Here is a 24,016-nt window from a genome sequence, read left to right as displayed (position 1 = left end):
TGACCTGAGCTGAAGTCGGATGCTTAACCGACTGAGCCACCCAGGCACCCCTGTGTAGAACTTTTAAATCTGGATATAATATTAATGTTTTTGGTCTTTTTGTTTTATTGTTTCTGGCCTTGTGTCAATGCTAAAGGCTTCTACTCTGCAGATTATAGAAGTCCCTTTGTTTTCTTTGATGCTTTTATGATTTAATTTTTCTTGTAAATCTTTAATCCAGCATGAATGTTGGAGTATGGAATAAACTGAGTTATAATTTTATTTTTTCCAAGTATAATTAGAACCATTTGTTAAATAATCCATCATTTGCCCACTGGTTTTTTAAAAGACATCAGGTATAATCAACTTTATTTTTAAAGGTTTTTTTTTTTTTTTTAGCTTTTTTTTTTTTTTAATGTTTATTTTTGAGAGAGAGAGATAGAGTGTGAGTGGAGTAGGGGCAGAGAGAGGGGGAAGGAGAGAATCTCAAGCAGCCTCCACGCTGTCAATGCAGCCCAATGTGGGGCTCAAGCTCACGAACCATGAGATCATGACCTGACCTGAAACCAAGAGTCAGCTGCTTAATCGACTGAGCCACCCAGGCGCCCCTTTTGAGATTATTTATGATATATCCAGAAGATAGTCCGGATTTCTGGCAAATTTCTGTACATTCAGCACCGATTCTTAATTTAGGAACAAGTTATAAATCTTTAAAAAATATCAATTAGATATAACTAACATCTCACTGTAAATTAGACTACCTTATATAATTTGTTAAATGTAATTATTATCAATTTGGAAGTGATGTTGACTTAAGATTTTTTAAAATCTTGTCTCTCGCCTTCATATATCTTTCAGTACTTCTTGAACTATTCTCTGTAAACTTGTTATTTTGAATTTCTCAATATAGAGCTAGGCACTCAGCATACCCTAAAGTATTCCCCAATAATAAGAGTTCTCTGTGCAGTTGGGGGAGGATTTATTTGGTCAAACTAAAGCTGGGGACAAAAACACAGTTATTTACTACGATTCTTAGAGTCCTTAATATACTAATGGTCTTCTCAGTTCTCTAAAAGGTCATTGTATATATTTCTAAAATGTATTTAGCCATAGGCCGTTTCTTTGCAAAGAGAATCTAGAAACCATGTGTGGAAAAATACTGTCTTAAAACTTTACTGTATCTTCATAGCTATCTTATATCATTGTCATACTGCTTCTGAGTTCTCAGATCCCTGTCACATAGAATTCCTGTTGCCTTAAAGATTAACTGTAGGTCTAGGCAGAAGTGCAGCTAGACTTCTAACAGTGTTTGTCTAGCAGTGTATGAATGATGTTATTCTAGTATTTGCCTTCTGCCTGACAACTGCTTCATGACAGGCTATGCATGTTTTTAAATTTAGCATACTGAGGATAGAGAAGAAGGAATGGATGTAGAAGAAGGTGAAATGGGAGATGATGAAGCTCCAACAACTTGGTGAGTTTTTGAAGTTCAGGTTTCTTGATCTACAAAGCTAACACCTTAATGACTAAGTAAGTCAAGTTACATTGTCTTTAGAATGTAGTAATGCCACCTACCTGCTCATTGAGAGTATTATAGAAGATGCTGCTTGGATATGGTCTATTAAGATACACAGTAGTTATCCTATTGTCACCATACTCATTGATGTTATGTATAGTGATATATGGAAAGTGCTTAGAACAGTGTTTATTCAGTAGCTACCATCAAGATGTAGACAAGGAAGGAAATCCTGCTTATAGATTTATTTGTAATTTTTATGTATATTAAAGTTACAAATTTTAAATCACTAATAGGCTCTTTTAGTTGGTTTCTGAATTGCATGTGGACAGTTCATTATTTACATGGCCTACTTTATGCATATGCCTAAAATTTGGAAAGCCAACAATGGGCAACTTAGGCACTCCTCTCTTTTTCCTTCCATTTAACTTTGTGGACCTGTGGATAGGGCCTATGGATAATGGGCTGACTTTTTGATGAAGTAGGAGAAATAAGAAGCCTTCCCTTCTTCTCCCCTTCCTGCTCCATCTCTTGTTTCTTATCTCATATGCTAACTCTTTACTTTCTTTCCAAATTATTTCTTCCTAATGATGGTTAGAAGCAATGAAGAAGAGAAAAGGGAGGTGGGAAGGAAAACTTTCACATCCAGGTATCTGCAGTGACAAAAGATATCATTAATTGCAATTAAATTTCCAAAAGGTCAAGAAGAGTTTCCAGTATCCACACAGGGAGACATATTCCTGGCATCCCAGATTTCAGATTCAAACATGTGTCTCTAAAGAAGCATTGAAAGTAGTGTGGCTCCAGGCTTAATTCCAATCCTAGTCGTAGAACCTTAAGCAAGTTACTTAACTTCCCTGCAACTCAGTTTCAGTATGTTTAAAATGTAGTAATGCCACCTACCTGCTCATTGAGAGTATTAAAGAAGATGCTGCTTGGACATGTTCTATTAAGATACACAGTGGCTATCCTTGTTGTCATACTTGCTGATGTTATCTATAGTGATATATGGAAAACTTAGAACAGTGTTTATTCAGTATTTATTATTAGCTATAGTTGTGTTTTGGGGGTTTTTTTAGACATCTATTTGTTCGTGGACATTATGGATAGTATACTTTTGGGGTCTTGCCTGAACATCGAATTTAAAAGGCCAAGGTAGTAGTCTCCAACATAATAGGAGCCTGAAATGTAAAAAGAGCCCCCAGAGACAAACTGTCCAGTGTAGTTTTGTCTAGTTAAACTCAGCCTGTATAGACAAGTCATCCCCTTTGGTTATGTTGAAGTAGCCACAGGTACAAGGATTCAATACTCAGCTGCCTCTCAGTCTGTCACAATCATACTCTTCTAACCCTTTTTCTTTTTTATTGAAATGTAGTTGACATGCATTATTACATTAGTTTCAGGTGGATACATAGTGATTCAACATTTATATACATTATGAAGTGATCACCAGTATAAATCTAACTATCCTCTGTCAACCATACAAAGTTGTTACAATATTGTTGACTGTATTCCCTGTGCCATACTTTATATCCCAGTGACTTACTTATTTTAAAACTGCAAGTTTATACCTTTTAATCCCCTTCACTATTTTTTGAATGGAGGAAGAGATCGTTTGGGGAATTACTTTGTGACCAACTGTATCACCAGATTGTCTTAGGCACTGCAATTTACAAAGAACACATTACCCATATATCTACAGTATGAAGTCCATTTCAGATTTGGCCAAATACACCAATAAAGAATTTTGTATTAAAAAAATATAAGTGTAACATTCTATAAAATCATCAGCTCAACATTTAAAAAATATGTCAAGTTACAAAACATCTTGGTTAAAAGTTACAGAACATTCTATTTTAGATAGTAACTCTCACCTCTAATTTGTTATGGTTTGCATACATAATAAGTAGTTACATTTGCTTTGTTTGGATATAGAATCCAAAAGTATCTGTGGAATGGTGAAGTTAGAAGGCAAATTGCAGTGGGTCAAAACATGAAAGGAAGGTAAGGAAATGGCAACATTGAGTGTAGACCACTCTTTCTATGTTTAGCCCTGAAGGAAAAGAGGGGGACAGCATGGAATGGAACTTTGAGAGGAGAGGAATTTTTTTACTTTTAGTGCCTCAACTGTAAAAATGTTTTAGTAGTCATATATTAATACTACTTTAAAATTTCTTCTATGAGGCACCTCAGTAAATACCAGGCTAACTAAAAATAAAAGATCAGAAGCTTTTACAGGTAGGAGATTATAATTAGCAACTTGGAATAAGATTGTTGTTGCTATCAAGCATTAATTAAGAGGTGAGGTTTCTGGTAACTGAAACAATAAAGGAACATACGATGGTTACATAATTCTCATTCTCTGATTAAATGTAGTCTCCCATTTCTTTTTTTTTTTTTTTTTTAATTTAATTTTTTAAATTTACATCCAAGTTAGTTAGCCTACAGTGCAACAATGATTTCAGGAGTAGATTCCTTAATGCTCCTTACCCATTTAACCCATCCCCCCCTCCCACAAACCCTCTAGTAATCCTCTGTTTGTTCTCCATATTTAAGAGTCTTTTATGTTTTGTCCCCCTCCCTGTTTTTATATTATTTTTGCTTCCCTTCCCTTGTGTTAATCTGTTCTGTGTCTTAAAGTCCTCATCTGAGTGAAATCATATGCTATTTATCTTTCTCTGACTAATTTCGCTTACCATAGTACCCTCTAGTTCCATCCACGTAGTTGCAGATGGCAAGATTTCATTCTTTTTGATTGCTGGGTAATACTCCACACACACACCACCTCTTCTTTATCCATTCATCCATCAAGGGACATTTGGGCTCTTTACATACTTTGGCTATTATTGATAGTGCTGCTATAAACATAGGGGTGCATGTGTCCCTTCAAAACAGCATACCTGTATCTCTTGGATAAATACCTAGTAGTGCAATTGTTGGGTCGTAGGGTAGTTCTATTTTTAATTTGTTGAGGAACCCCCATACTGTTTTCCAGAGTGGCTGCACCAGTTTGCATTCCCACCAGCAGTGCAAAAGAGATCCTCTTTCTCCACATCCTCACCAATATCTGTTGTTGCCTGAGTTGTTAATGTTAGCCATTCTGACGGGTCTCTGGTATCTCATTGTGGTTTTGATTTGTATTTCCCTGATGATGAGTGATGGTGAGCCTTTTTTTCATGTCTCAGTTGGCCATCTGGATGTCTTCTTTGGAGAAGTGTCTATTCACGTCTTTTGCCCATTTCTTCACTGGATTTTTTTTTTTTGAGGGAGGGGGGTGTTGAGTTTGATAAGTTCTTTATAGATTTTGGATACTAACCCTTTATCTGATATGTTGTTTGCAAATATCTTCTCCCATTCTGTCAGTTGCCTTTTAAATTTTTTTTTAATGTTTGTTTATTTTCGAGAGAGACAGAGTGTGAGCTGGGAAAGAAGCAGAGAGAGGGAGGGAGACACAGAATCCAAAGCAGGCTCCAGGCTCTGAGCTGCCAGCACAGAGCCTGACACGAGGCTCGAACCCACAAGCCACGAGATGATGACCTGAGTCGATGTCAGACGCTTAACTGACTGAGCCACCCAGGCGTGCCCCCCCCCCCACCCGCCCTGTCAGTTGCCTTTTAGTTTTGCTAATTCTTAACTTCACTGTGCAGAAGCTTTTTATTTTGATGAGGTCCCAATAGTTCATTTTTCCTTTTGTTTCCCTCGCCTCTGGAGACATGTTGAGTAAGAAGTTGCTGTGGCCAAGATCAGAGAGGTTTTTGCCTGCTTTCTCCTCGAGGATTTTGATGGCTTCCTGTCTTACATTTAGGTCTTTCATCATTTTGAGTCTTATTTTTGTGTATGGTATAAGAAAGTGGTCCAGGTTCATTTTTCTGCATGTTGCTGTCCAGTTTTCCCAGCACCACTTGCTGAAAACACTGTATTCCACTGAATATTCTTTCTTGCTTTGTCAAAGATTAGTTAGCCATACGTTTGTGGGTCCATTTCTGGGTTCTGTATTCCGTGCCATTGATCTGAGTGTCTGTTCTCATGCCATTACCATACTGTCTTGATGATAACAGCTTTGTAATACAGCTTGAAGTCTGGCGTTGCCTCCTGCTTTGGTTACCTTTTTCAAGATTGCTTTGGCTATTTGGGGTATTTTCTGGTTCCATACAAATTTTAGGATTGTTCTAGCTCTGTGCTAGTGTTATTTTGATAGGGATTGCATTGAATATGTAGATTGCTTTGGGTAGTATTGACATTTTAACCATATTTGTTCTTCCTATCCAGGAGCATGGGATATTTTTCCATTTGTGTGTGTGTGTGTCTTCTTCAGTTTATTTTATAAACTTTCTATAGTTTTCAGTGTACAGATTTTTAACCTCTTTGGTTAGATTTATTCCTAGGTATTTTATGGTTTTTGGTGCAATTGTAAATGGGATCAATTCCTTGATTTCTCTTTCTGTTGCTTCATTGTTGGTATATAGAAATGCAACTGATTTCTGTGCATTGATTTTATATCCTGCAACTTTGCTGAATTCATGAATCAGTTCTAGCAGTGTTTTGGTGGAATCTTTTGGGTTTTCCATGTAGAGTATCATGTCATCTGCAAAGAGTGAAAGTTTGACCTCCTCCTGGCCAGTTTGGATGTCTTTTATTTCTTTGTCTTGTCTGATTGCTGAGGCTAAGACTTCCTAATACTATGTTGAATAATAGTGGTGAGAGTGAACATCCCTGTCTTGTTCCTGACCTTAAGGGGAAAGCTCTGTTTTTCCCCATTGAAGATGATATTAGCGTTGGGTCTTTCGTATATGGCTTTTATGATCTCGAGGTATGATCCTTCTATCCCTACTTTCTTGAGAGTTTTTTTTTTATCAAGAAAGGATACTGCATTTTGTCAAATGCTTTCTCTGCATCTGTTGAGAGGATCATATGGTTCTTGTCCTTTCTTTTATTGACATGATGGATCACATTGATTGTTTTGCAGATATTGAACCAGCCCTGCATCCCAGGTATAAATCCCACGTGGTCGTGGTGAATAATTTTTTTAATGTATTGTTGTTGGATCCAGTTGGCTAATATCTTGTTGAGGATTTTTGCATCTGTGTTCATCAGGGAAATTGGTCTGTAGTTTTCCTTTTTAGTGTGGTCTTTGTCTGGTTTCAGAGTCAAGGCAATGCTGGCTTCACAGAAAGAGTTTGGAATTTTTCCTTCCATTTCTATTTTTGGAACAGCTTCAAGAGAATAGGTGTTAACTCTTCCTTAAATGTTTGGTAGAATTCTCCTGGAAAGCCATCTGGACCTGGACTCTTGTTTTTTTGGGGAGATTTTTGATTACTAATTCAGTTTCTTTACTGGTTATGGGTCTGTTCAAATTTTCTGTTTCTTCCTGTTTCAGTTTTTGTAGATATGTTTTTAGGAATTTGTCCATTTCTTCCAGATTACCCACTTTATTAGTGTATAATTGCTCATAATATTCCTCTTATTGTTTTTATTTCTGCTGTGTTGGTTGTGATCTCTCCTCTTTCATTCTTGATTTTATTTATTTGGGTCTTTGCCTTTTATTTTTGATCAGACTGGCTAGTGGTTTATCAATTTTGTTAATTCTTTCAAAGAACCAGCTTCTTTCATTGATCTGTTTTACTGTTTTTTTGGTTTTGATAGCATTAATTTCTGCTCTAATCTTTATTATTTTCTATCTTCTGCTGTTTTGGGTTTTATTTGCTCTTCTTTTTCAAGCTCTTTAAGGTGTAAGGTTAGGTTGTGTATCTGGTAGTCTCCCATTTCTTAAGGGCAAACTTTCCTTGTACTGCATTTCAAGAGGCATTTATTATATTCTTATATGTGGTAACTGAGTAACATTGTGTGTGTGTGCATATAACTATATATAAAACTATATAAAATCTTCAAAAGCCATTTTGTTTCAAAAAACTTATTTATTAAGTGTATGGAACTACACAAATACTGGTTATAGTATTATTTGAGGAATATAAATAATTTATTTTATACATGGCTTTTCTTTTTTCCAATTGCACATTTTGGAAAATGTTCCTTTTGTGGCCTTTTTTTTTTTTTTTTAACTTGATATGTAGAAAACCCAGACTTACAATCTTGTAAATCAATGAAATTGCTTCAGTTATAGAAAACAGTTGATGTCAGTTGATGTTCAGATCATTGTTTTCCTGTTTTCAAAGTTACTAGGAAAGAATGTAGAAAGAGTAAAAGTTAACATGCCCGTTAGATTCTTTTGAACACTGCCAGTTCTTGATAAAACTTTTGGCAGCAGCTAGCTATTGGTCAATTAAAGGTTGCCAGTATTCTTCATTATTGATTTGAAGCAAGGTCCACATATTTCAAATACTAGTAGTCGCTCTACCAAGTTAGCATTCTTTTGTCAAAATTAGCTAGCTTGCTAAATTATTAACCTTTATACATAATTCAAAGCCGTTGTAATCTGGGTAAGCATAATTCAAGCATAATTTCAGCCTCTTTTGTAAAATGAAGTGCATGCACTTTGTGACTGCTGTTTCCTTGCAGACCAAGGACTTTTTTCAATTATTTCCAAGTTCACACCTTTGTTCCATACAGTTAGAGTTGTCAGAAGTGTGACTATAAGTAATCTGTTACTGTATGTGGTTGTTTTAATTGATGTGCCAATTGATTATAAATTTAATGAAATTCTTTAGACAAGTATTTTATGATACTGACTTGTAGTTTGTAATCTTAATCATATGAATTAAAGTACTATGGTGAGAATCTTCATCAAATGTGCTTCCACATGTTTTGCTAAAATACTTTTCTCTTTGTCATTCTTAGAAAACTAATGCCTTTTCAGACATTTCTGCAGAAAACTGATTTTTACACTAGCAAATTATTTTTTACTTTTCTACTCTATCCTTGTATAAAAAGGAAGTAAGACACTTTTCAGTCTTTTAAATATTACCCTACCCCTCCCAAAAAACTTCTTAAAGTACATAATGAAAATTATACTCATTTTATTTTACTATAATCCTTTAAAATGCTTTATAATATTGTCCCTGTCACTCCCTTGTCATCAAAAAAGTAATTTTTAATATATCCATGTCAAAAATGAAGAGTGGAAGATTAATGTTCTATTATTGCCCAGAATAGAGAATGCAAGACTCTTAAGATCCTAAGACTTTGTGGATCACTAAGCCCCCCTTCCTGTTCTGCACATAAAATTACAATCTTCCTTGGAATATTTGTATGGCCATGAAGCTTAGAGAAAATACTAACTATAATCCATAGGTTCAATTTATTAAGGTTTATTTAGAAAGAATGGAGTAAGGTAGTACACACAAAATTAATTTTACAGAGGTGATGTTGAAAATTTGTGTGGATATTTGAGGATATGAAATAGTTCATACCTCAAGCATTTTTTTACATTATATAATGGCTATTTTGAATGATATAGAGGATTTTGTTAAAACAAAAATCTCTTAGATAAAAAAGTCTGAAATGTTTAACTTTTTTTTTTTTTCAATTTTTTAATGTTTATTTATTTTTGAGAGAGAGAGACAGAGCATCAGCAGGGGAGGAACAGAGAGAGAGGGAGACACAGAATCTGAAACAGGTTCCAGGCTCTGAGCTGTCAGCACAGAGCCTGACGCGGGGCTCGAACTCACAGTGAGATTGTGACCTGAGCCGAAGCTGGACGCTCAACCGACTGAGCTACCCAGGCACACCTGAAATGTTTAACTTCTAAAATTAAAACATAGTGTAATTTTTGTAAATTTAAAAATTAATAGAATGTGTATTGACACTGCAGATTTGTAACAAATTACAGGTTGAATTAGTAATGCCATAATAAAAACACTAAAGAAAATGCCTACTTTTGTAATACTGAGTTGATATGTACTTGTCTGATGCCATGTCTTTTAGCATAGGTTCAAAGTGACATTAGTTTAAACAACATGGAAGTTGATTTCTTTCTTATGTAAAAGTCTGGAGACAGGCAGTTCAGAGCTGGTAGAATATCATTTCTCAGGAAGATTGTCTAGGGACCTATGTTCCTCCTAACTTCTTATCCCACCATATCTTGGTGTTTCCTTTTTTTCCCTATAGTTCATGTGGCTCATCATCATATCTGCATTATGGCCAGCAGAAAGAGAAATAGGAAAATGGTAAAACATGGCCCCAAAATTGCACATATGACTTCTCCCAAATAGCCAGAAATTAACCATATGGCCACACATAGCTGCAAGAGAGGTTAGGAAACATAGTCTTTAATTCTGAATAATCATGTATTGGGCCAAAATTCAGGCATTCTGCTACTGTAAAGTGGATCTGTTAGAGTCTATGAATCCCCTGAAATTGTTTATAAAAGTTTAAGTATGAACGTGCACTTTTCTGGGTAAAGGGGCTTAGCTGTCATCAGCTTCTTAAAGGGATTTATGACCTAAGAAAAGTTAGGAGCACTTAGATATTTCTAAAAAAATCTAAATGATTTATTTAATATAACATTTATTTTATTAGCTCCATTCCAATTGATTACAACCTGTATCGAAAATTCTGGTCACTTCAAGATTACTTCAGGAACCCTGTGCAATGCTATGAGAAGATTTCATGGAAAACTTTTCTTAAGGTGAGTTGCCAGTTACATACTACCCAAAAGTCAATGTTTTACAGCTATGGCAGAGGCAAAACTTGACTCTTGTCCAGCATACTTTTTATTGTATAATTTTACCTCTTAGGTTTTTATGCCTATTTTATAATATAATGCAGAAGCTAAATTGTAAATTAGTATTTAAACTGCCAATTTTGTGGAGTTGTTTATAAATGAGTTAGGGATTTCAAAGTTAGCAATTACAGCCTTGGGGTTTGATTTTTTTTTTACATAGTATTATCAACACAAATTGATGAATATTTGCCAAATATGTTGTCTTTACTTTGCACAAAATTATTTCAAGTATCCTGTTAGAATAAGGGTTGCAAACTATGGCCATGGGCCAGATCCAGTCTTCTCTGTTTTCGTAGTTATATTGGCACACAGCCACACTCATTCATTTATGTATTACTTATGGCTGTTTGTGTGCCGTGATGGCAGACTTGAGTAGTGTGACTGAGACCACATGAGCCACATAGCCTGTGAAAATTAATAAAAGGAAACCTCATTTAGAATGGAAGAATCAGGAAACCAACAGAGGGAACTCTTACACTCAGCACTAGTTGTTAATTTCAGACCCAGCTGGAAGAGATAGACCTTTTCAGTCTATACTATTTTACTGTCCCAGCAGCATGAAGATTTCTTCCTCTCCCAGCAACAGGCCAGCAAGTGAGAGATAGCGACAGTTTAGCCAATGAGAAACCACTATACTTTGAACTCCCAGTTCATTCCAGTGGACTTTTAGTTTATAACAGCCCCTCAGAACTCCTCCTTTATTCTGTAAAAGAGCATTCTTCTACTTTGTTCTCCCAAAATTTGTGTCTGGCTTTGTGGGTAGTTTGCTAGTCCCAGACTGCAATTCTCAGCTATTCCCAAATAAACCCTTTTTCTTTTTTTTTTTTTTTTTTTTGCTGGTAAAATAACTGGCAGTTTTATTTTTAAGGTAAACAAGCTTAGGGGTGCCTTGCCGGCTGAGTAGAGCATGCAACTCTTCACCTCATGGGTTTAAGTTCCAGTCCCACTTTGAGTGTAAAGACTACTTAAAAATAAAATCTTAACAAAAAAAATTTTTTTTTAAGTTGGAGCACCTGGGTGACTCATTCTGTTAAGCATCAGACTCTTGATTTGGATTCAGATCATGATGTCATGGTTCATAAGTTAAAGCCCTGTGTCAGTCACTGCACTGGCAGCACAGAGCCTGCTTGGGATTCTCTCTCCACCTCTCTCTCTGCCCCTCCCCTGCTCCCACAGGTGCTCTCTCTCTCTCTCTCCCTCTCAAAATAAACTTAAACAAAAATTTTTTTTAAAGGTTTACAAACTATCAGAAAAAAACAGCTAGCCTTTGTTTTATAAGAATTCTCTGGGGGCGCCTGGGTGGCTCAGTCGGTTGAGTGGCCGACTTCGGCTCAGGTCATGATCTCACAGTCCGTGAGTTCGAGCCCCGCGTCGGGCTCTGTGCTGACAGCTCAGAGCCTGGAGCCTGCTTCAGATTCTGTGTCTCCCTCTCTCTCTGACCCTCTATCGTTCATGCCCTGTTTCTCTCTGTCTCAAAAATAAATAAACATTTAAAAAAAAAATTAAAAAAAAAAGAATTCTCTATATTTCTTTTTGTTGGCTACTTAAAGATCAGTTGTCCTTTTCAGTTGTAGTCAAAATCCAAGGTGAATGCGTAGCTCTTAAAAGTGGCATGGTGTGTGTTCAGATTAAGTGGTGAGTGAGAAATCATCTGGAATTGTTACTAGATAGGATTCAACATCATTGTCTTATTTGGTCACAGCATTTTAGCACAAGAAATCTTGAATGTTTTCCACAGCTGGTTAAACAGCTAATTTCAATGGTAAATTTCTGTATAATCTCAAAGCATTACTTTCTCTATTTGCCCCTTACACAAACTATATAAGAAATGATATTTCTGGGGCGCCTGGGTGGCGCAGTCGGTTAAGCGTCCGACTTCAGCCAGGTCATGATCTCACGGTCCTTGAGTTCGAGCCCCGCGTCAGGCTCTGGGCTGATGGCTCAGAGCCTGGAGCCTGCTTCCGATTCTGTGTCTCCCTCTCTCTCTGCCCCTCCCCCGTTCATGCTCTGTCTCTCTCTGTCCCAAAAATAAATAAACGTTGAAAAAAAAAAAAAAAAAAAAGAAATGATATTTCTTCAGGAGTAGAGGGTTTATCCCAACTTTTACAATACCATGAAATCTCATAACAAGTAGTTTTACTCCCATTTTCCCGTCATGGTTTTTCTTGTTTAATATGCTTTACAATATGCATTCATGGTTAACTGTGAGTAAATTCTAGGTGTTTTGATATAGAAAAGCACTTAAAAAATTATTGGGCCACAATGTCAAATAAAACTAATTGGTATTTTTACTTTGCAGTATTCTGAAGAAGTTCTAGCTGTTTTTAAGAGTTATAAATTAGATGATACTCAGGCCTCCAGGAAAAAGATGGAAGAATTAAAAGCAGGAGGAGAACATGTGTATTTTGCAAAATTTTTAACAAGTGAAAAGGTACAAATTTTTCTTTTTCACTAAGCATAATAAGTACTCGTCTTTTTTTCTATTTAGCTGATCTTGTTTTTAAGTTTAATAGAAATGTTTCTTTATTTTTGGTTAAAGCTGGTAAGTATTAGTTTGAGAATCTTGTGTCTTCCTTCCACAAGTAAGACTAATTTGATTTCAGAAGTGAAAGAAGTTCTGCATTTTCTGTTTTGTAGGCTTATTTTGCAGTTTAATTACTTTCAAGTGCATATATTTTGAACCTCAAGTTAGGATTTAATTTGCATTATTGAAGATAATATTTTGTAATTAGTTTGTCCCTTAGGTACAAATAAGGTGTTTAAACATTCTCTGTAATCTTATTTGTACAGCTTAATAAGTAAATTTTATTCAAATGCAATGCTAAGGGGGGTATAGCTCAGGGGTAGAGCATTTGACTACAAATACAGTGATAATTGTGTTAGGAGTTTGGCTACAAGGAGTTTGACTACAGGTGGTAGCCAGGAGTTTGGCTACAAGTGGTAGACACCAGATATGTTTCATGTGGGACCAGGGGCCAGAGCCAGATTCACTGCTTGAAGCCAGGGACTGAGGTTGAAATTTACCTTCTTTTAAAAAGAAGCTAAGACAAAATATTAATAGTATTCTGCCAAGGGCAGTGGATTCATAGGAGACTCTGGGTCTAGGGATAACAAAGACACAGATTTGTGTCAAGCTTTATGTCTGCTAGCTTTGTGACTAAATATGTGATATCTTCAGTATACTAATAAAATAGTTGCTCCAAGAATTCATCTTAAGACTTTTTCCAGACTTGGTTCCAGGGACCCTCATGGAATCAAATGGAAAACTCCTAGACAAGAAAGGATGTACAGAGAAAGAAGGGAAAGTAAACAAACATTCCAAAACAAAAGCTTCTCATGCAAATCTCTGATAAATTACAATTAAATTACAATATGATTCACAAAATTTATAAAGAAATTCAATACTAGGAAATACCACCAACCAAATCAACTGTTGGGATACACGGGTATTTATTCCAGATACACAGCCTGATCGTGACTTTAAAAATACATGTTTTGGATAATCAAAGAGATAATTGATTATATAGCATCCATTGAGACTAAATAAAAAATTGTGAAACTGAAACAGACAGAAATGAAACAGAATGGTTCAATATGACAACTAAGTGAGAGACTTAGAAATGAAAAATGTGATCATCAAAACCAAAGCAGAACACACAGAATTAAACTATAGATTGAACATAGATGAAAAGAGAACTAATGAATGTTAAGTAATGTTAAGTTTACCCAGAAGACACAGAGACAGGGTTTTTTAGCTTGTTAATGTGAAAGAGCAGTTGAGAGCAATGTGTGGTTGACTGAGAAATTTCAGCAACTATTAAAGAACAAAATAGAGGGAAAAGTATATTGAAAAGAATTAAAGGTAATACCAAATTCGAAGATTAAATGTGTGCTACAAATAATACTTCAGTACATCATGCTATAACTGCAGAGACAAAGAGACAACCTTAAAAGCCACTAAAGGGGGAAAAAAAAAAGACAAATATACTAGAAAGGAACAGCTGTCTGTTAGCCAATTTCTAACAGTTAACAGATACCAGAAGATAGTGGTGAAATGCTATAGTTCTAAAGAAGAAAACCTATCAATCTAGAATTTTATATCCAGCTAAATGCACTCAAGACTATGGACAAAATAGACATTCTCATTGAAAGACCAGGAAAACATACTTCTCTAAGACCTTCTTTTTGAAAAACTTCTAAAGGGTATTCTCTAGGAAGAAGGAAAAGTTGATATTAAAGTTCTTCTGAAAAGCCAAGAGTACTAAGAAAAATTGGAAGAAATTGGAAACAATTGCCCTATCAGATATTAAGACCTGTAATGCTCTAGTAATTGAAACAGTAAAGCAATTATTAGTATAGGTATAAAGAAGGAAAAAAAAAACTAGAAAAATAGAAAGCACAAACTGAAGTTTGAGATACAAAAGTTACATTACAGATTAGTGAGGAAAAGATGGATTATTCCTTTTTTTAATGTTTATTTTTTTTTGAGAGAGAGAGGGCTGGGGGGAGGGACAGAGAGGGAGACAGAATCCCAAGCAGGCTCCATGCTGCTAGCACAGAGCCCCACATGGAGCTCGAACTCACAAACTGTGAGATCATGGCCTGACCTGAAACCAAGAATTGGATGCTTAACCAACTGAGCCACCCAGGCACCCCAAGATGGATTATTCTTTTTTTTTTTTTTTTTTTCAACGTTTATTTATTTTTGGGACAGAGAGAGACAGAGCATGAACGGGCGAGGGGCAGAGAGAGAGGGAGACACAGAATCGGAAACAGGCTCCAGGCTCTGAGCCATCAGCCCAGAGCCCGACGCGGGGCTCGAACTCACGGACCGCGAGATCGTGACCTGGCTGAAGTCGGACGCTTAACCGACTGCGCCACCCAGGCGCCCCCAAGATGGATTATTCTTAATAAATGTTGCTTGGACAGCTCACTCATATGGAAAAAAATACAATTCAATTCATACCTTATTACATGCACAAAGCTGAATTCCAGCTTAATTAAAAGTCTAAAGGAGAGGGGCACCTGGGTGACTCAGTTAAGCGTCCGACTTCGGCTCAGGTCATGATCTCACGATTCGTGAGTTCAGGCTCCATGTCAGACTCTGTCAGACAGTTCAGAGCCCGGAGCCTGCTTCAGATTCTGTGTCTTCCTCTCTTTGCCACTCCCCCACCCCTCCCCTCCCTCTCTCTCTTCCTCCCTCCCTCCCTCCCTCTCTCTCTCTCTCAAAAATAAACATTAAAAAAATTCTTAAGTCTAAATGAGAAAAGCAGAACTGAAACATTTAAATATATATATAAAATGTGTACATTCGGAGCAGGGAAAGATTTCTCAAGTCACAGCACCAGTCATGAGGGAAAATACCAATATAGTTAATATGAAAACATAAAACTTTGAATAGTAAAAGATACCATAGAGGGGCGCCTGGGTGGCTCAGTCGGTTGAGTGTCCGACTTCAGCTCAGTTCATGATCTCACGGTCTGTGAGTTCGAGCCTTGCGTTGGGCTCTGTGCTGATGGCTCAGAGCCTGGGGCCTGCTTCGGATTCTGTGTCTCCCTTTGTCTCTGCCCCTCCCCTGTTCATGCTCTTTCTCTCTCTGTCAAAAATAAATAAACATTAAAAAAAATTTTTTTTAAAAAGATACCATAGAAAAAACCATACCAAAGTGAAAAAACAGCCACAAACTGGAAGATACTCATCACCTGTATAACTGAAGAAGATTAATATTCTGAACATTCTGTCAATAAAAAGACAAGCCAGTGGAAAACTGGAAAGATGGTATGTGCAGGTAGATTGCACATACAGAAACCTAAATCACTGATAAGCTTATAAAAGATGCTAACCATCTCTAATAGCCAAAGGAATTAAAATGATGAGGCAGTCGTTTCACACCAAATTGACAAAAGCAGAAAAGCCTAACAACAAATGGTATTTGCAAAGGTGTGGGAAAGGACGCTTTCATACATGCTGGTTGAAGTATAAATTGATTTAACCACTTTGCAGAGCAATTTTATAACTAGCAAAATTAAAACTTCTGTTCCTAGATGTGGCCCCTAGAGAATCATGCACAAGGAAATAATTAAGAAGACTCATTGTTTGTAAATTATGTGTTTGTAGGTGGAAGTTTGGAAACAATCTAAATGTTCATAAGCAGGAGGCTGGTAAATTACGGTAAATTTATGCAGTAGAGTTCCACAAAGCACTGAAAGTGGGTTAACTGGAGCAGAGATTGGCAAATCTAGCTTGCCACTTGTTTTTATAAATCAGTTTTATTGCCTCACACCCATGCTATAACATCCACCTGTTGTCTATGGCTGATTTGTACTGCCACAGCAGAAAGTTGTAGTTGTGATGAAGACTCTATCATCCACAAAGCCTAAAATAATTTACTAATTGGCCCTTAACTGAAATTTGCCAACCCCCGAATTATGTTACATGTATTAAGTTGTATAAATTTCAGTTATAATGTCGTGTGAAAATAGTTTATTGCAGAATAATATGTATAGAGTTTGAAAACATGCAAAATACCTCAATATGTTATTTATAGATGACTACTTATGTAGCAATAATGTGAAATCTGCATTAGAATCATAAACACCAAATACATGGTAGTGCTTACAATAGAAGAGGAAGGGAGAGGGGAGCAGAAGAGGGAGGTTACAGAGGAGGGCTTAACAGTTTCGATAATATCTATTTCTTTAACAAATGTGGAACAGGTAAAAATGTTAGGATTTGACATGTCACTGGATAGAGGGACATGAATGTTATATTACTTAACTGTACCTTTTTGACATTTAAAATTTTTCATAATTTAAAAATTAGATAATTTGATATCAGCTAATGTGTTAATGATGACAAATTAAGATTTTAATGAGAATGCTCTTAATTTTTTTTCTAGCACAGATTTTTAAAGTACTTTGTATAAATGATAGAAATGGGATATTTCATACTTCAGTTTAATTTTACCAGGAATATTATTTACATGTACAGTTTATTAACAGAAAGGCACATAAAGATAAATAAGAATAGCATGATCCTTTTTAGGTTTAGAATAATAATCAGGAAGGCTGAAAGGCCTGAGCTGAGATGTGCAGTAAAAGCTAAGGATGATAAAAAGACCCTTTGTTCAAGAAACAAAACAAAGAAATATTTGACCCATTGCATGATGTAAATGGTGTAATTTTCTAAATAACCAAAGAAAAGTAGAACTAGAAAATATACATTAAGGAAGAAATAATGCACTTGAGTGTGTCAGTTTTAGTCTCAGTTCTGTCACTAGCTGCGTGATCTTTCAGAGCTTATAGTTTCCATAAGCATAGTGTGAAGCAGTTAGCTTGACTGATCATACTGGTCCCTTCCCACCTCCGATTCAATGTCTTGTTGACTCCTGTTTTCAGTCCACTATTTCCATCAAAAACTATATTCTAGCATAAAAAATGTGGGAGGGGTGCCTGGATGGCTTAGTAGGTTAAGTGTCCAACTTCGGTTCAGGTCATGACCTCACAGTTTCGTGAGTTCAAGCCCTGTGTCAGGCTCTGTGCTGACAGCTCAGAGCCTGGAGCCTGCTTCACATTCTTGTCTGCCTCTCTGTCTCTGCCCCTCCCCTGCTCACGCTGTCTTTGTCTCTCTCTAAATTAAATTAAATTAAATTAAGTTAAATTAAATTAAAATAAAATAAAATAAAATAAAATAAAATAAAAAATAAAATTTAAAAAAGAAACGTGGGAGACCAAAAGCCCAAGATAGATGAAGAGTTTGTACACAACGCTAGCCATTTCAGTTCATCTCTCCAAGCCAGGAGGCTTGTTTGTATTCCTGACTGGCTGAACTACTTAAGGTCTTCAAACAGACGAGTCTTTTACTGGACTTAGAGTCTTAGTACCTCCTGTTTTCTTTCTTGTCACATACTCTCCAACTCAAGATTTGCTCCTATAGTTTATAGTTGTGCTTTTTCCAGGCAGTCTTCCTCAAGTTGCTTAGGCAAATAGATGGAGGGTGGAACTCACTGGAGAAAAGCGGGTTTCATGGGCAAAATAAGTGTGTTTTACTTTGGACATGAAATCTGATCAAGTGTCAGTTGAACATTCAAGTAGATATGTAATAGCTTTGTAAGTATACAGATTTGGAGTTTAGCAACAGGGTCTAGGATGAGAGTATAGATTTGGTATATGGTATAGTTACCAGCTGTATGTAGTAATTAAAGGAAAATACAGACTGGAGACAGAAGAAAACATTATGCAGCATCATGCAGAATCCTGAAGAAAATCAACATTTAAGGGGCGGGGGAGTCCAGGAGAGGAAGAAGCTTGAAGAGTAGCCAGTGAAATTGGAGAAAAACTAGAGAAGTGTGACCTTGTGGAAGCCAAGCATATCAAGTAGGATGAGGACTCTGAAAAAAATGTTCATTGTGGGCGGGTGGGGGGACACAGTTCATTGGATTTAACAACAAGTAAGTCATGGGTGATCTTGGCAAAAACAGTAAATTGGTAAACAGAAAGCCACAGATTGTGCAGGTTGAGGGGTGAATTGGAAACAGTTCTTTCAAGAAGTTTGGCTGTTAGGGAATATGAGGGGAGGCTGAGGATCTCTTTGAGAGAAGTTACTTAATGCTAATAGAAAGGAGCTTGGAAAGAAGAAAGGGTTGAAGAAAGGGGGGTTAACTGATGGGACTCAGTTAACTTAGGGAGATTGGAACTTCCAAATGGAAGGATTACCTTTAGCAATGAAGATGTTGAGACAGAAGAAAAAAGGTGAAAACAAGGATGTGGGTGAAGCTTCCAATTTATTGAAATATTTTCATTGAAGGTGGAGGTAGTTGATGTACTGAGAGTGGAAGGGTAGTTAAGTAATGCTTGTAATATGTTGAAAGGGTTTGCAGTAATTGCTGTGGAGAAGAGGAAAGAATTACAGCCTTGGAGAATAAAGAAAGATCACTGATTAGAGACCAGAATTTTAAGTTAGAGGCAGTAGCATAGGGGGATACCATCTGCAGAGCTATGTTGTTTGTATTTTCTTTCAAGTAGCTCCATCTGCAACCTCCATGGGAAGCCTTCGTGTTGATAGAGGGAAGGTGAGTAACTTGGTTCGATCTGGTGTTGCTGTTTTGCCCAGTAGATGTGACAGAAGTATGGCACAAAGGTGTTGAGGAAGTTGGCAAGAAAACGGTTGAAGAGAGAAACCAGAAAGTCAGGACCAGGACTCAGCCAGCTATAGCCGCAGGCTAAATCTGACCCACTGCGTGTTTTATTTTATATTTTAATATGTTTACATAAGTACCTACATAATATAATATGCCTCTTGGCTCACAGAGCCTAAAATATTTACCATCTAAAGAAGGTTTGCTGACCCCTTATCTTAATCAAGATAGGATTACTATAAAAACAGAATGGGACTAACAGGCAGAAAATAGATGATTCAAAGGACTTAAGGTCTCAGTCAGGTCCTGGGACAACTGAGTGAGAGACTGGAAGAATCAGAGGCTATGGTGAGAGGATTGTGAATTGAGGGTTTCAGAGCTGGGGTAGCTGTGAGTAATAACCGGCTCCAGCTTTTGTCCATAGCAGTGGGGCCACAGCAGAGCTATGCCTGTCCATGGAGCTGAGGTCAAGGAACTTGAGAGCCTGGGTAGGGATGGTGAGGTCATCTAGGAGAGGAAAGGAAGTCAAGAGACTGTGCCATTCAATTTGGGTTGAGATATTTAATATGATAAATAATAGAATAAAAGGTTCAATACCTAAAGGTGAGGATTGGAAGGCCAGTCATGTTTAGAAAGGAGGAAGTGGCTAGTGAATGTTAGGTAGATGGAAGCATAGCCAAAGGAACCTGGGACCTTCAACTGGATTCCATTCCTCGGGCTTTCAGGTGTCTTCTTGGTTGGTTATCCATTTAAAATAAGGCAGCTCCCAGGGCGCCTGCGGGACTTAGTCCGTTCAGTGTCTGACTTCGGCTCAGGTCATGATCTCATGGTTCATGGGTTTGAGCCCCGCATCAGGCCCTGGGCTGACAGCTAGGAGTCTGGAGCCTGCTTCGGATTCTGTGTCTCTCTCTCTCTCTGCCCCTCCCCAGCTTGTGTTCTCTCTCAAAAATAAATAAACATTAAAAATTTTTTTAAATAATAAATTAATGTAATTAAATAAGGCAGCTCCCCATTGTTGCTTTAGCTCTAGAAGGCTGAAGCAGCACAAGTTTGCGGATACAGGTTTCCATATTCCTTGGATATGAGGGTGATCTGGCTGCAACATCTGTCACCCCATTGATTGCCAGGATTGATTCGGCTGATGTAGCTGGCGAGGCAGGTGTCCCCTTCCTCCCTCACCGCTCCATGTGTGTCCCTCCCGAAGCTGTGCACTCAGTCGAAGAGGACGACCTTACCCAATAGAGGAGGACCGTTCTTCGGTCAAGGGTATACAAGTAGCTGCACTTCTCTGCTAGAATCTCCAAACAAGCTCTCAGCATTCCTTCAATACTCTAGGGACATAATCAGAATGACTGCCTTCATCATTGGAGGTCATTCTTATAGACCACCCTCAGGACAGGGTTGTTGAAGAACATCCTTGTGAGTGACCTTCATGTCCTTTCTAATGCAGATTGTGTGATAATACAAGTATGATACAGTTTTCTCTAAAATATAATAGTCCACTTAATTCCCAGATGATTCTTCACTCTTACTTCCTTGTTTATTACTGAGCACCAGCTCTGTCATAGGCATTTTGTAGGGCTACGGAAATGAGCACCATCCCTTGTTATTATCTGTATATGGATCACTCTTTAGCCATTATTTCTTTATATGTGAGAAAGTGGTAGTCTTATTGTTACCTTTTTATATTTCTGGTTTGCTGTATCTTGACTTCAGAACCACAGATGTAACAGTGCTATCTACCAAAATAAATATCTCATGGCATAAAATAGTTTAAAAATCTGAAGCCTTTGCTCCTCTGTCCTAGGGCTTGTGCAGTAATGCCTCATATTCAGTGAGCCCTCAGTAAATATTTTTTTAATTAAAATCTTTCATTTCTGTAGTAGAATAACCTGTACCTTTAGGCAAAACTTGAATTTAATGTGTTCTGTGTTGTGTGTTTTGTTTTTCAACTAGTTGATGGATTTACAACTGAGTGACAGTAACTTTCGCCGACACATCCTGTTGCAATACCTCATTTTATTCCAGTATCTCAAGGGGCAAGTCAAATTCAAAAGGTAAGTTAATGTGAGTAGTAAATGATTTCCAAATAGTCCTTTCTAAAAGAGGACTTACTGATGTATTTTTCCTATGTGTCAGACTCATTTAATTTATAAGGGTCACATCCCTGAAACCTTCCTTTTGCGGCAACACTAGATAATCAGACGCTTTTGTTAGAGATACAAGATGTTAGGATATTTGTTTTAGAGAAAGGTATTGACTGGATCTACTATCAGTGTAAGTCTCTCCTGATGAGTGCCAGGGCTTCCTAGGGGTCCCCCAGTTGTGTGGGTGCAGGTCTCTCTGTTCCAGACATCCACTGTTCCCCTTTCACCTCACTCAGACCTTCTCCAAGCCTGATTTGCAGAGTAAATCCATAATACTTCTCTCACAAGATGTGGAGCTGTCTTAAGCCTTTAGAACTCAAAAGAATAAAGTAAATCTTTGAAGCACAGAGGAGTTCCAGTTTCTTTGGAGTTTCAGAAAACCTGATCAGTTCCTCTCCTTCCTGAGTACCTCCACCTGCAGCACAGACCACTTCCTCTTGTCCTATCCATAACTCAAGTAGAGTTCTTCATTACTCATTGGCACTTCTAAGCTGCAAAGCAGTGTTGTATTTATTAGTTGTGTGAAGACTGTGTCTTCACTACCTGCTGGCTTTGAATCCCGCTTTCATCAATCACTATGTGCAGTTCAGCCCTTTCAGGCTTTTGATTTTAATATAACAAATAGCAAGTACTCAAAAACGTTATTTTTCTTATCCTGCTATTGTTGAGGTTTTTTGTTTTTTTTTTTTTTTTTTTTCAACGTTTATTTATTTTTGGGACAGAGAGAGACAGAGCATGAACGGGCGAGGGGCAGAGAGAGAGGGAGACACAGAATCAGAAACAGGCTCCAGGCTCTGAGCCATCAGCCCAGAGCCTGACGTGGGGCTCGAACTCACGGAACGCGAGATCGTGACCTGGCTGAAGTCAGACACTTAACCGACTGCGCCACCCAGGCGCCCCTATTGTTGAGTTTTAATTTAGTTTGGTGGAAAGATCAAGGACTTTGGAGCCAGACCTAGGTTTGAATTCAAGCTTTGCTGTCTTGGGCAAATCACTGAGCCTTTATGGCCTCTGTTGAATACACACACATCCTCATTCTAGAATTAAATGAATAATGTGTGTAAAGTGCTCAGATCCTGGCACAGTAGTCTTACCACTATTTACTGGCTGGCAGTAAAGCACCTAGTGCATAGTGAGAGCCTAATTAATGGCACCCATTAACACTTTGGGTCTGCCTTCACCCTTCTCTAGGGGTGGGGTTTTTTTTTATTCATTGTGTTTTGATTGCCTTTTAAAGAAATGTAGCATGCTTTATCTGGATGTGCACCATGTAGAAGAATATGTTAATATTGTCTCAGAGGTTTTCATTCCACATTAAATTTATTTTAGGAAACCTTCATTGCTCTGTTCATAGTTAATCAGATTGAGTGTTCTCCTTTATACACCTTCATGTCTTCAATTCTGATCATCTTAAGTGAAGTGCAAGAATTTTCTCTTATAATCCTATTCATATCTTGGTAACTTCTGACACTGTTTACAGTCTGGTTAACTTATCTGTTATAGGCCTTGGGTTTTTACAAGATAGTATATAAGCCTTAAAATTGAATACACATTGCTGTAACTTAAGTGTGCTTTTATTGCTTTGTTTCCTAGTTCAAACTATGTTTTAACTGATGAGCAATCACTGTGGATTGAAGATACTACAAAATCAGTTTATCAAGTAAGTTCAACATGCAACAAACCCATGATTGAACAAAATGGAAATTTAGAATTTTCTTTGTTTCAGCCCCAAATAGGAAAATAAGGATAAAGTTAAGCTCAGGTACAAGATCACAAACACTTCTTGGTTCCCTGCCTACAAACCACACCTATGATGCAGAAAGTTGTTGAAAGCTTAGTATATTCTTTCTAATCACAGCTACTATCTGAAAACCCCCCCGATGGAGAAAGATTTTCAAAGATGGTAGAGGTATGTGTTTTATATTTACATAGTCTTCGTAGCACCAAATAGAATTTCAAAGGTCTTCATTATATAAATATAATTTCTTTGTTTTTCCCAGCATATATTAAACACTGAAGAAAACTGGAACTCGTGGAAAAATGAAGGCTGCCCAAGTTTTGTGAAAGAAAGGTAAATATATACGCATCTCAAGCAATATGAGAAAGGTATTTCAAAATATCATTTGACATTATTTCACATTATGGATATATGTATATGTGTATTACATATTAAAAAGTGTAAGAATATATAAGAATAAGAATACAACCATTTTGGGGCATCTGAGTAGTTCAGTCACTTAAGGGTCCGACTTTGGTTCAGGTCATAATCTCACGGCTCATGAATTTGGGCCCCACATCAGGCTCTGTGCTAACAGCTCAGAGCTTGGAGCCTGCTTTGGATTCTGTGTCTCCCTCTCGCTCTTTCCCTCCCCTGCTCATGCTCTGTCTCTGTCTCTCTCTCTCTCTCTCTCTCTCAAATACATATTTATTGAAATAAATAAATGAATTAACAAGAATATAATCATTTTGATTTATTTCTTTTTTTAATTTATTTTTATTTTGAGGGAGAGAGTCAGAGCGTGAGCAGGCAGGGGAGGGGCAGGGAGGGAGAGAGAGAA

The 24,016-nt window shown here is 37.2% G+C and overlaps 1 protein-coding gene across 1 annotated transcript in view; it reads left to right on the top strand.

Moving 5' to 3' along the window:
- THOC1 (THO complex 1) overlaps positions 1-24,016 on the top strand; it is a 52,609-nt gene that overhangs the window by 18,683 nt on the left and 9,910 nt on the right. Inside the window, exons 9-15 of the mRNA XM_030336146.2 lie at positions 1,380-1,453; positions 9,971-10,079; positions 12,475-12,606; positions 21,268-21,368; positions 23,052-23,118; positions 23,317-23,367; positions 23,459-23,529. Of these exons, the coding sequence (XP_030192006.1) occupies positions 1,380-1,453; positions 9,971-10,079; positions 12,475-12,606; positions 21,268-21,368; positions 23,052-23,118; positions 23,317-23,367; positions 23,459-23,529 (605 nt within the window). The remainder of the gene's footprint in view (positions 1-1,379; positions 1,454-9,970; positions 10,080-12,474; positions 12,607-21,267; positions 21,369-23,051; positions 23,119-23,316; positions 23,368-23,458; positions 23,530-24,016) is intronic.

Source organism: Lynx canadensis, chromosome D3 (genome assembly GCF_007474595.2).
Source record: "Lynx canadensis isolate LIC74 chromosome D3, mLynCan4.pri.v2, whole genome shotgun sequence".
Taxonomy (NCBI): domain Eukaryota; kingdom Metazoa; phylum Chordata; class Mammalia; order Carnivora; family Felidae; genus Lynx; species Lynx canadensis.
This window is presented reverse-complemented; position numbering and strand designations above follow the sequence as displayed.